The 14533-nt window shown below is 35.7% G+C and overlaps 1 protein-coding gene across 2 annotated transcripts in view; it reads left to right on the top strand.

The window, feature by feature from the left end:
- Positions 1-12079, top strand: part of LOC125667424 (uncharacterized) — a 30464-nt gene extending 18385 nt beyond the window's left edge. For both annotated transcript variants that reach the window (XM_048900940.2, XM_048900941.2), the window contains exons 6-10: positions 194-382; positions 2851-3052; positions 5911-6036; positions 7652-7750; positions 9818-12079. In XM_048900940.2, coding sequence (XP_048756897.2) covers positions 194-382; positions 2851-3052; positions 5911-6036; positions 7652-7750; positions 9818-10123 — 922 coding nt within the window. In that variant the 3' untranslated portion in view covers positions 10124-12079. The remainder of the gene's footprint in view (positions 1-193; positions 383-2850; positions 3053-5910; positions 6037-7651; positions 7751-9817) is intronic.
- Positions 12080-14533: the final 2454 nt, after the last annotated feature.

The following is a 14533-nucleotide window of genomic DNA, read 5'->3' as shown; positions in this document are numbered from 1 at the left end:
ACACATATACAACCAGGAGTTCCCACCCAAGCAGTCAATAGAATACTGAAGGTACCTCCATCACAAAAGAGCTAATATCTTGTATATCACATATTTCATGTATTTTCATACACATTTTGCACATTCATAATGTTTAAATGAAATCGCTAGAAAATCAATGAATATCATTCTATATTTTTATATTTGTGTGAAGGTTGAAGGTCAGAGATGAAGAATTTCTTCAGCTCCAAAATGAGTTTCATCAGCTCCAAACTGAGTATCATAAGGTAGAGCAGAATGTCAGCATTCTTCATGGCCATGTGAAAATGGAACAAGAGAAATACAAAAATCTGGAGGAGGTCAACCAAGAGATTGCAGAGGAGAGGGATGAGTTTAAGGACAGGTGAGGAGGAACAGAAGGGGGAAAATGAAAACATGCCACGGAAGATTTTCTTCTTGATCTTTGTATATACTGTTATATATAACAGAGATAAGCAACTCCTCGAGCGGCAAATTTACGCTTAAAATATGTGATGGTCTCACCTATAAATCAATTCCCATTTATTGGTTTGATAAATTGATACTGATTTAAGTTTTTTTACTCCTATTATAAATTGGAATTGAACGTAACATGTTTTTAAATGATTTGATGATCAACAAAAATACTATTGACAAAACAGTAAGCAAATCGTAACCATTTTCTGAAATCTTGCCGAGTTTAAGTCATGTGTTGCCTTTAATTTGTATTACTGAATGAAAGAACATTGATTGTATGATGACACAAAACCCAATTGCATTTGTCTAAACACAAAATGCATCATTACTGTTAGCTGCAGAACTGTAGTTCTCTGAGAAAATTTTAGGACAGATCAGTCCCAATATTTTCTCACAGAGCTACAGTTTTGCAGCTTCATTACTGTGGGATATTCTCAGTATGATACAAAAAGTGCAATAAATCAACAGATTTTGAAAATTTTAAATGCAACATACAAACAACCCAATTAAACTTTCAAATTCCATTGCTTTTTGTCCCCCACCGCAACGCGGAAGCCCCGGGAATAGAAATACCAGTGTCCGTCCGTCCTTCTTCACCTTGTGGACGAAACTTCTCAGAAACCGATCAACGGATTTTGTTCATATGTTGTAGGATTGTTAGTTGATCATATTATGCTGCCATTTTGATTCGACAAATTTTAATGAGTTATGGGACTTTGTTGAATTTGTACATGTTACACTATAGAAACACTTTGTGGACGCAACTCCTCCGAAACCGCTCAACGGATTTCGTTCAAATTTTGTAGGATTGTTGGTTACATGTACTCTATGTAGTTGATCATATTGTGCTGTCATTTTGATTTAATTGACAAATTTTACAAGAGTCATGGGACTTTTGTGCTTCAACTTTTTTTGTGGTGGTGGAGGACATGGCTAACGTGTAGCAATCTTGTTATGTTTGATATGTTCAGCTGTTAAAATTGTTTTTATATTACACTGTATGACCACAATTAAATCCTATAGGAATGCAATCAAATTCCTAATATGAAGAAAATATGATCACTTATGACATCATACTGTGATTGCAGTACATACCTTAAGCTAGTAGTTGGGATCCTCAGCTCTCAACCATGAGGCCCAGTTTTAATTAGCAATCTCGGTGCCACATCAAACCCAAGACATTTAATATAGGCAATAACTGTTTCTTCTCCAAGGGGCCTGCATTAGAAGTGAAAGTCTTTCAGATATGACCTAAAAATCTGAGGTCCTGTGTTACGTTAGGTGTTGGCATGATAAAGAACCCTCACAGCCTTGGCTGTAAGCATCATGCATAGGTCAAAATTTGTGGCACTTCACAAAAACGTACCCCTTAGCAATTTAGAAATCCTGACAGATCAATGTATTCAGATCAAGACACTTAAAGGTATACATATGTATCAGTGCATATGCATATCCGATCACAAACACAAGGTAGAATTTTATAGGAGGTGTTACAGAAATTACATACATTTATTGTCCCCCACAACGCGGAAGGGGACAGAGAAATACCTGTGTCCATCCGTCCCACTTCACTTTGTGGACGCAACTCCCCAGAAACCGCTCAACAGATTTTTTTAAATTTTGTAGGATTTTTAGTCACCATATGTCATATAGTTGATCCTATTGCGCCATCATTTTGATTCAACAAATTTTACAGGAGTTATGGGACTTTGTCGAATTTGTACATACTACACTATAGGAACACTTTTTGGACGGAACTCCTCAACAGATTTTGTAGTCAATATATGTAGTTGATCATATTGCACCGCCATTTTGATTTGACCAATTTAATAGGAGTTATGGGACTTTGTTGAATTTGTACATGTTGCACTATAGAAACACTTTGTGGACGCAACTCCTCCAAAACTGTTCAATGGATTTTGTTCAAATTTTGTAGGATTGTTAGTCATCATAATGTTGTTTATCATATTGTTCCATTATTTTGATTTGACTAATTTGACAGGAGTTATGAGACTTCTGTGCTTCAACTTTTTTTGCAGCGGTGGGGGACATGGCTACAATCTTTTTAAGTAATTCTTATGATTAGGTGCTATTTTCTTGATGCCAAATACAGATGCATGTACATTTTGCTATTAAGAAATGAGATATATTTTTACACTAAAACTTCATTCTCGCACGTTTAGTCATCTTTGCTAGCCAAGGGTGGAGAAGCGGAGCGGATCGTAAACCCTTGGCTAGCGAAGGTAATGTTTAGTGTGAGTTCCCAACACATGTAAATTTTCAAATTTGTAGTTTGCCATTTTATCTGTGGCAAATGTACATGTAATGTAATGATACTATATTTCATAGCAAAGGATGTTGGTCATTTTTCTTCAGATTCAGTAAATTGGCCGGGGCTAAGCTGACTGCAGGAAATGCCTGTATTCAGGACCTAAGTGATGTAAACCGTCCCCAGAAACTGGCAGAGAAATACTCTGAGCTCTATGACAACGAGTGGACGGATGCACTAGAGGAAATTCAGGACAATACAGATTTGGATGAAAAAGCAGCTGTTTTGCAATTATTGGAATTATTTCAAGTAAGTGTTCCGGCCCTTTTGTATTTAGTTTTTGATAAAAATCTTATTTCAACCAATAATGTATGGTATTGCAGCAGGGCCATCTCAAGGTTTCCAAAGAGGGCACAATGTGCAGACAGGCAAGCCTTCTGGGAACTGCCTTGAGGCCTGCAGTTTAGACCAACTCTTAATTGGTTTGTCTGTTTACCTCCTGTCACAGTTTTAAAGCTAGGACCTTTTATTTATACGATGCAAAAGAAAGTATGTCACAGTCTGATGATGGCAAAGTTCTATAAATCATGGCTTAGTCCAAAAACAAAATAGAAGAAAATTAAAATTAAAAAACAGTAATAATTTCAAATTTTGATGTCGAGGCAGGCAGATACTTTTTTTTACACCTGGCTGTAGCATCTTTCTTTTTTTGTTGAATGTAGCAAGAATTACCTTTTCTTTCTCATATATAAAATATCAGCAATAAAAATTTTATAAAGAATAGCTTCACTTTTTATGCCCCCGAAATCAAAGATCGAGGGGCATATTGTTTTTGTCCTGTCTGTCATTCTGTCTGAAACGTTAACCTTGCTAATAACTTTTGAACATTAAGAGCTAGAGCTTTGGTATTTCACATGAGTATTCCTTGTGAGAAAACCTTTCTGTGGATACCAACATTTTTGACCCTGTGACATTGACCTTGGAGTTTGACCTACTTTTTGAAAACGTTAACCTTGCTAATAACTTTTGAACAGAAAGTGCTAGAGCTTTGATATTTCACATGAGTATTCCTTGTGACCAGACCTTTCTGTGGGTACCAAAATGGTTGACCCTTGACCTTGGAATTAAACTACTTTTCAAAAAATTGACATTGGTCATAACTTCTAAATGGTAAATTTATGTTAGAGCTTTCATATTGCACATGAGAATTTCTTGTGACAAGATCTTTCTACTGGTACCAAAATATTTGTCCTCATGACATTGGCCATCTTCGGAATTGGCCATTATCGGGGGCATTTGTGTTTCACTGACATATATTGTAATACTTATGTATACTATTATTCTTAAACATTTGTACATAAATGAATATGCATTCAATAATCATTTGATCAATAACAAAAAAATACAATTTAATTAATACCTTGTGAAATGTTTACATAAATATCTATAACACAAGAATGACCTTATTTACATAAATAAACAAATATAAATTGAAAAAAAAATTGCATGCAGTGTCTTTTTAACAGATGCAGCAGGACATGAGAAACTATTTTTTCTTCTTTTTTTTTTTTACATGAGAAACTATTGATTATTTATTTATTTTATTTTTTTTTTTGAAAAAATGCCCTATATAAACTTTTCATACTCTTGTTTCCATTTCTCATATTTTGTTTTATTTTTAATATTATACCACTGCTGAATATAAAAATTTAGCTTAGATATACAAAGCAGGAAAATAATTATAGATTTCATAGTCCATGGGGTTGGTGATACATGTATTTTTAACTAATATTGCTCGTAGGTCTCTTGTTTTCAAATTATGTAGATATGTTTTAATTTGGAGTTTAAATGTCACTTATTTAGACTTAAGCCCCGTTCACATGCACCTTTTTACAGGTGGTGGGCATTTTTTATATCTATGCACCCAAATGTATTTTGGTGCATGCGAAGGGGAGGGGGGGGGGGCACAAGATTTACATACATGTGGTTATTTTTACCCCAAGTGCAAAATTTGTATCAAATTCACTTTTACCTATTGAAATTGTCTATAAATCATTGCATATTTTCTATAGAATTGCATCATGTCCCATATAAAAAAGAGCAATGACCTTTTGTTGTGTCGATCAGTAAGTTCAAATATTATTTTGAAGAGCTTTTGTCAATGGAAACGTCCCTTTCATTCTTTAGCTACCATAATACCAATTTACACATAGTTTTCTAGTGCATTTTAAAGCATCGCAAAAACTACATTTACATATTAGGAGTAAATTATGTGTAAAACGAACACCTATTAGGAAATGGGTGCATGTGAATGGGGCTTTAGAGACAGGTTTAGCTGAAGTGCCAGAAATATAAACTTATGTGAGGTGATCAGAGTCGTTGAGGTGATCAGAGTCGTTGAGGTGATCAGTCGTTGAGGTGATCAGAGTCGTTGAGGTGATCAGAGTTGTTAAGTGTCAGAAAGGGGCTCTTCATTATGCCGACATGCACACTGCTACATGGGACCTTTATTTTTAATGTCTTTTTTGAAAGATCTGTGAATTTCACTTCTTTTGCTTAAAGCTTGACTCAGACTTGTTGAGGGAACAATCACTATTATTTGGTGACTTAGGCTTGTTGAAGGAACAATCACTATTATTTGGTGACTCAGGCTTGTTGAGGGAACAATCACTATTATTTGGTGACTCAGAATTGTTAACAATCACTATTATTTGGTGACTCAGGCTTGTTAACAATCACTATTATTTGGTGACTCGGGCTTGTTGAGGAAACAATCACTATTATTTGGTGACTCAGGCTTGTTGAGGGAACAATCACTATTATTTGGTGACTCAGGCTTGTTAACAATCACTATTATTTGGTGACTCAGACTTGTTAAGGGAACAATCACTATTATTTGGTGACTCAGGCTTGTTAACAATCACTATTATTTGGTGACTCAGACTTGTTGAGGGATTAATCACTATTATTTGGTGACTCAGACTTGTTGAGGGAACAATCACTATTATTTGGTGACTCGGGCTTGTTGAAGGAACAATCACTATTATATGGTGACTCAGGCTTGTTGCAGCATGGGATGATCTTGGGGCATCTCGTACGTGAAGCATGCTCTCTTACAAAGCGATATTTCGTCCTAGATCTGATCTATTTTCATTTTGTTATTACAGATCTGTGTTTCCTTCTGCCAGTTGAAATCAGAAGAACAAGAGTTGGGGATCATATCTGCTGTCAAGGAGGCAGTTGAACTGAAGGGGAAATTTCTATGCAATGGCTCACTGGATGAAACTGAGCAGGTAAAATTTCTAGAACAAATGCATTAACTGGTACCACAATTTCATATCCGTAGCAAACTTTGCTCTTCTTCATTTCAACCAAGACAAATTAAGATGGATCAGTTTAAATACAGATATATACATATTCATAAAGATATACATATTCATTATTGTGCAAACATAATTTATGGCAAATCAAAATCAAGGCAGAATTTATATTTATGCCCCCCTTCAAAGAAGAGGGGCATATTGGTTTGCACCTGTCGGACGGTCGGTCGGTAGACCACATGTTGTCCGCTCAATATCTTGAGAACCATTCACTTGATGATAATGATATTTCATATGTGGGTTGGTTATGAGTAATAGAGGACCCCTATTGTTTTTCAGGTCAAAAGTCAAGGGTCAATCTACTCTGGACATAGGAATATAATGTCCGCTCAATATCTTGAGAACCCCTTGCTTGAAAAACATCAAACTTGGCACACTGGTACATCCAAAGGAGTAGATGACCCTTATTGATTTTGAGGTCAAAGGTCAAGGGTCAAACTAGGCATAGGAATATACTGACCATTCAATGTCTAGAGAACCCTTTGCTCGACAGACATCAAACTTGGTACACCAGTATATCTTCAGAAGAAGATGACCCCTATTGATTTTGAGGTCAAAGGTCAAGGGTCAAAATGGACATAGGAATATACTATCCGTTCAATATCTTGAGAACCCTTTGCTTGACAGACATTAAACTTGGTACACTGGTACGTCTTCAAGAGAAGATGACCCCTATTGATTTTTAGGTTACATGGTCAAAGGTCAAGGGTCAAACTGGACATTGGAATATACTGTCCGCTCAATATCTTGAGACCCCTTTGCTTGACAGACATCAAACTTAGTACACTGGTGTATATTCAGGAGAAGATGACTCCTATTGATTTTGAGGTCACATGGTCAAAGGTCAAGGGTCACACTGGACATAGGAATATACTGTCCGTTCAATATCTTGAGAACTCTTTGCTTGATAGACATCAAACTTAGTACACTGGTGTATATTCAGGAGAAGATGACTCCTATTGATTTTGAGGTCACATGGTCAAAGGTCAAGGGTCAAACTGGACATTGGAATATACTGTCCGCTCAATATCTTGAGAACCCTTTTGCTTGAAAGACATCAAACTTAGTACACTGGTACATCTTCAGGAGAAGATGACCCATATTTATTTTGAGGTCAAAAGTCAATAGTTGAACTGGACATAGTAATATATTGTCACCTATATTTTAAGAATTATTTGCTTGATTGACACCAAACTTGGTACACTGGTACAGCATAAGGAGTAGATGACCCCTATTGATTTTTAGGTCACATGGTCAATTCTCTCTTGACATAGGAAGATATTGTCTGCTCAATATTTTGAATTGATGGTACTACTATCAATTAAATGATGTGTGTGTATAAAACCTTTTCAATTTTGCACCATGGGGGGCATATGTGTTTTACAAACATCTCTTGTTTGTTTATACATGTGTATTTACGGTACTTGCACATACATTTTATGAATACAATTTTAAGATAACAGGCTGCAGAAATAACCTAGTTAATTTGTAGGATTTTATACTCTAATGAACTACTCTTAATTTTTAGCAAGAAGCTGAGGTTCAAACTTTATCACCTACTGATTCCAAAATGTTGAAAGACTTTCTCAAAGCTAAAGGTGCAACTAGTCTAACATTTATACAAAAGGTGTGTATTATATCAGAAATAGACGAAAGATATTTATCTCAATAGATGTACCTGTATAAATTCATTATTTTTATGCCCCCCTTCAAAGAAGAGGGGCATATTGCATTGCACCTGTCGGTCAGTCCATCAGTATGTCGGTCGGTAGACCACATGTTGTCCGCTCAATATCTTGAGAAAATTTCAATTGATTGTAATGATATTTCATATGTGGGTTGGTTATGAGTAGAAGAGGACCCCTATTGTTTTTCAAGTCCAAAGGTCAAGGTCAATCTACTCTGGACATAGGAAGACATTGTCCGCTCAATATCTTGAGAACCCTTTGCTTGACAGACATCAAACTTGGTACACTGGTACATGTACATCCTAAAATGTAGATGACTCCCATTGATTTTGAGGTCACATGGTCAAAGGTCAAGGGTCAAACTGGACATAGGAATATACTGACCACTCAATATCTTGAGAACCCTTTGCTTAACAGACATAAAACTTGATACACTGGCACATCTTCAGGAGAAGATGACTCCTATTGATTTTGAGGTCACATGGTCATAGGTCACGGGTCAAATTGGACATAGGAATGTACTATCCGCTCAATATCTTGAGAACCCTTTGCTTGACTGACATCAAACTTGGTACACTGGTACATCGTCAGGAGAAGATGACCCCTATTGATTTTGAGGTCACATGGTCATAGGTCACGGGTCAAATTGGGCATAAGAATATACTGTCTTCTCAATATTTAGAGAACCCTTTGTTTGACAGACATCAAACTTGGTACACTGGTACATCTTCAGGAGATCACATGGTCGAAAGTCAAGGGTTAAACTGGACATAGTAATAAATTTTCTCCTATATTTTAAGAATTAGTTGCTTGATTGACACCAACTTGGTACACTCATACAGCATAAGGAGAAGATGACCCCTATTGATTTTGAGGTCACATGGTCAATCCACTCTTGACATACTAGGAAGATATTGTCTTCTACTCAATATTTTGAATTGGTGATACTACTATCAATAAAATGATGCATGTGTATAACCCTTTTCAATTTTGCATGATGGGGGGGGGGGGGGGGGGGGGGGGGGGGGCATATATGTTAATCAAGGTGTCAAGTCCCTATTTATTCCTATATTTTCTTATAAACTTGAAGGTTCCTATATTTTTCCTATAAGTATAAAGCCCTATATATCAACTGATTCAATACGCAAGAGTTTGTTCTGTGTATAGTCAGTTTTTAAATTGAGGCAAGCTACTGACAAACAAGGTGGTTCGGGGGTTTCAACATGCAGTCTCGATTGAAGTCAGCATTTTGCAAATTCTATGGTCGTTATAACGATCTTGTTCATGAATACAACCTATCATTGGGTCAAATGCTGTCTGACGTGTTTCATACCGATTGTTAGACCGTTCTTGGCACATTGATTTTGATTATGGATAACTCCGTTTACCTGATCAGGATATAGGGCACACGGCGGGTGTGACCTGTCGACAGGGGATGCTTACTCCTCCTATGCTTACTTGCCCTATAAACTCCATAAAAAATCCCTATAATCCTATATTTTATAGACCAAAAGTGGCTTGACACCCTGTGTTTTACAAACATCTCTTGTTTCATTTGTAACCTGCAATTTGAATGGTTGATCTGCATTGATATATTGATTTTATACAAATTGGTTTGCTATGAAGTCGCTGCCTGCTGCCATGACAGCAGAAGCTGAGAAAATGCCAATTTTCAAAATAGCAAGAGCAATATTGCTTTGCTTCATATCAAATTAAGATTTTTGTGTTGATATAAATTATAATTGAATTATAATGACTGAAGTATATTTTGTCCATTCTGTATGATATACAGGTACTATGTTTTGTCCATTCTATATGACATACAGGTACTATGTTTTGTCCATTCTATATGACATACAGGTACTATGTTTTGTCCATTCTATATGATATACAGGTACTATGTTTTGGAACAGTTCACTCTGTTTTGTGATTCATAAAGTGTAACTGTCCGAAACCAGGTTATGAAGTTTGATGCACATTGAAATTTCATTTTGGTAAATTAATAGATGTTCCAGACAGATGAACCAAAGTATGCGTCATCAGGGCCAAAAGTCCAAGCTTTCCTTCATCAGAGTCTAGAAGTGTGCTGGTACTCGGCTATACAAGATCCAGCACTGGCCTTTGATTGGAATTTCAAAGAAGGCTCTGAAATGATTGACAAGTATGTCAAGGTATTCACAAAATCGGGAACCAAAGTTGATTATGTCGTGTGGCCTGTTTTGAAACTGCATGCAGATGGTGATGTTTTATGCAAAGGTGTTATCCAACCGTTCCCGGAAGGGAAAAAGAAAAAAAAGAAGGATTCTAAATAGTTGAGAATGTAGTTTAGCTTATCAATTTGTAATAAATTCAGATTGGAACTTTTACATCATTTCATTAGATATGTGTAAAATAGATTATATTTAATTTGATTATTTTTGTATAGATGTGTTTTTATATAAATATATAATTTTAAATGCTGTTTCTCTGGTTGTAGGAAATCTGGGTCTTCTGATTTGGGGCCAATGTGAAATGGGGGGGGGGGGGGGGGGGCAAGGTGGTGTTACTTGGGAAAGAATTGTTTTATCAAATTAATATGCATAGAATTTACTGGTGATACTGAATGTATCGCAAAAAAAAAAAAAAAAAAAATTTGCATTTGCACCAGGAACTTATGCAAGTATATTTTTATAATATAAAAGTACTTTGAATAGTAATGCATAGTTTATAGATAAGAATTTTGAGCAAACATTACCGTTAGAGAGCTGTATATAAATGTAAATTTACAGTGTGTGTAATGGTAAGAATAAGGTTTTTTATGTTGTTTATGAATTATAAAATCTGTTTTAGCTCACCTGAGCCAAAGGATCAAGTGAGCTTTTCTGATCAAAATTTGTCTGTTGTCTGTTGTCGTAAACTTTTCACATTTTCGACTTCTTCTCAAGAATCACTGGGCCAATTTCAACCAAACTTACCACAAAGCATCCTTGGGTGAAGGGCTTTCAAGTTTGTTCAAATGAAAGGCCATGTCCCTTTCAAAGGGGAGATAATCACAAAAATGCAAAAATAGGGTGGGTCATTTAAAAATCTTCTCAAGAACCACTGCGCCAGAAAAGCTGAAATTTAAATAAAAGCTTCCAGACATAGTGCAAATTCAAGTTTGTTCAAATTATCCCCCCGGGGGTTGGATGGGGCCACAATAGGGTTTTCAAAGAATAAGGTTTTTTATGTTGTTTATGGGGATCAAAGTTTTACATACAAATATATACAGAAAATCTTCTTCTCAAGAACCACTGAGCCAGAAAAGCTGATATTTACGTGAAAGCTTTCTGACATATTTCAGTTTGTTAAAATTATGGCCCCCAGGGGTAGGATAGGGTCACAAGTTTTGCATACAAATATATTTTTAATCTTTAAATATGAGCCAAGGTGACTCAGGTGAGCGATGTGACCCTTGGGCCTCTTGTTTAATTGATGTTAAACATTCCTAATTATTCAGAAGTTCTTTTTTGTTTTGAGTGTTTATACAATCAAAGAAGCCAAACTAATTTTGTTGAGATCTTTTTCAAAATTGTTTACCAAGTGTGTCAAATCCAATATCTCACAATGACATTTTAATGTAGTGCTAAGTTTCCTTTTTGAAAAGAAAATCATAATACATATCTATTTTTATGGCGACATCAAAGAAGTTAAAAATAACTACTTCCTACGAACACTATGAAGATTCTAGAGCTGAACATGTACATATTCTGAGGGTTGAATTATCAGTGGTAGTAGTATTTCTCAGCGAACTGTGTTGTCCTTCTTATTTAATGTTATTTGTAACAGTGATCCATTTTTCAGCTGATCAGAGAGCATGCAATTTATTTCTCACTTTGATGATGTGGAATGAGTGATTTAGATTATATATATTTTTTTATCGAGACTAAATTGTTAGAAGAATGAAATATTTGAATTATTTTTATACAGATTTATGTGTACATACATTGCATTTGTAAGCAAAGTCCCTTTTTTCCCCTCATTATTATGATGTGCATGCTTTGTAATACATATAATTTATTTGATATTTGATATAAAATTATTGATTTGGTACAATTGCAGCACTGGCAAAAGTTGTTTTATTTTATTAAATTTGCAATACATGTACATAGATTTTAAAACAAACTCTAATCGGACATAATTAATTAAGCTTTGGTACTAATTTTGTTTAAAATGCTTTTAAAATTTGAATATTAAAATATTATGCAAACTGGTTTGATATACTGTGAAATAAAGTTCAGGTACCTGTATTTATTTTCATTTTTCTATATATGAAGACACAAAACTTTGATCCCCTATTGTGGCCCCACTCTACCCCATAATTTGATCAAGTTTAAATATACATTCTTTAAGGAAGCATTCACATACGTTTGTCTTCTGTGGTTTTCAGTTTTAAAAATTGTAATTATCTCCTCTTTGAAGGGGGTGTGACTTTCATTTGAATAATTTTGAATCCCTTTTACCCAAGAATGCTTTATGGCAAGTTTGGTTGAAATTGGCCCCGTGATTCTGAAAAAGCAAAAAGTGTAAAGTTGATGGACGACAGAAAAGAGGTGATCAGGAAAGCTCATTTTAGCTTAAAAGTTAAAAATGTTAAATTGGTATTGGACGGGGAGAAAAGCATTAAAGATTTTATATACATCTATGTCTTGAGCAGTGGCTATATATCTCATAAAAAATAATCGTAACTCCTCACCCTCGGCACTATTACTCCAACGAATTCTGTCTTTCTATTTTTTCAGAATATGTGAAATTTTGTCTTATAAATGTTGGGACATTTTTTACAATTGTGTGTATACATTTCTCTGGTAAAATTTAAGCAAGGTGATGTATTGCATCTATTGAAACAGATGATAAAGGTTTTAAGCAAGTGTTCGTGTAGGAGATGGCAATAGTGATGAGTTTAATGTCAAGTTTGGTGTTCATCAAGAATCTGTTTTGAGTCTGTTGCTGTTTTATCATTGTGCTGGAAGCACCATCACTCCAATTTCGTACAAGCTGCCCTTGGGAGCTCCTGTATACTGACGATCTAGCGGTTGTTGACACCTCCATTGAGTCGGTGATCAAAAGAGTGGCCGAGTGGAAAAAAATTTTGGAGGAGAAAGGACTCAAGGTCAATGTGGGCAAGGCCAAAGTGATGATATCAGGCTTGAATATGGAATCAATGAGAAGATCAGGAAGTTACCCATGTTTACTCTGCCTAAAACGCACCGGCAAGAACACCATCTTCTGTAACAGCTGCTCGTGCTGGGCTCATAAAAAATGTAGTGGAATCAATGGTCCTTTTAAACCTGATCCAAGATACAAGTGCCTGCTCTGTCATGGACTCGCACAACCGATAGATTATTATTATTATTATTTACAGTATTTATATAGCACATTATATAATTTAAAAAAAATTACTCTAAGCACTTTACATTAAAACAACAATAAACTACAATTAAAAATTTAATATATCTAAAACAGTGTAAAAAAAATATTCGTTTCATTAAAAGAATATGAATTCTAGCACTTGCTTACACAAAATCATGATTAAACTACAGAAAATACATACAAAAAGGTTTCATAAAAAAGAATATTAATAATGTCACTGGAAATGGCTTACGTAAAATCGTGATAAGCAAGTCTGAAGAAGTAAGTTTTTAAATTTTTCGGATGTAACTTGGAAGGTTATTCCAGAGTGTGGCGGTTACTTTGTCAAACCTTCTGTCGCCATACGTTTTGGTCTTAACTCTTGGTGTTTGAATAAGCATGGCGTTTTCAGATCGTAAAGACCTTGATTGATTGTATGGACTGACCAGTTCTTCAAGGTAGACAGGTGCAAGACCGTGGAGAGCTTTAAATGTGTACATTAACAGTTTGTACTGAACCCTGAAATGTACTGGAAGCCAATGGAGTTTCTCTAAAACTGGTGTTATGTGCTCATTTTTCTTAGTTCTGGTAATCAGCCGTGCTGCTGAATTCTGCACACGCTGTAACTTTGACACTGTGTCAGAATTAACACCATAGAAAAGGGCGTTTCCATAGTCTAAACGCGAAGTCACTAGCGAACCGACCAAAGTCTTGCAGGCGTCTTCAGTAATGAATGGTCTTATGCGTCCAATTTTCGGATCTGAAAAAAGCATGCCTTTGATATAGCAGTTGCCTGTTTTCGCATGCTTAGTGTTCTGTCAAAATATTCACCCAGGTTTTTCACAAACCAAACATCATGCACAACGGATCCATCAAACGAAAGATGGCAATCGTTTAGTTCGTACACTCGATGTCGAGGCGCAAACACGATAAGTTCGGTTTTGTCCTGGTTTAATTTTAACATATTTGAGCTCATCCACACACTTATATCTGACAAGCAAGCCTCAAGGCGTCTGGATATATTGTTCCAGTTATCGAGCGGTTTGATCACTAGATAAACTTCAGTGTCATCAGCGTAGGTGTGGTAGCTAAAATTGTGGCGTCGACATATTTCACTAATTGGTTTCGCAAACATGCAATATAGTTTCGGACCTAATACGGATCCTTGTGGCACGCCATATTTAAGTGTCATTTTATCTGACACAACTGAACCAATTGCAACACGCTGAGTCCGGTCACTTAAATAGGACTTTATCCAGAGTAGAGCTGATCCCGTTATGCCATAGGAATATTCAAGCCGTTCCATGAGAATGGGATGATCAATAACGTCAAAAGCAGCGGATAAATCGAGC

The sequence above is a fragment of the Ostrea edulis genome, chromosome 2 (assembly GCF_947568905.1).
Source record: "Ostrea edulis chromosome 2, xbOstEdul1.1, whole genome shotgun sequence".
NCBI lineage: Eukaryota > Metazoa > Mollusca > Bivalvia > Ostreida > Ostreidae > Ostrea > Ostrea edulis.
This window is presented reverse-complemented; position numbering and strand designations above follow the sequence as displayed.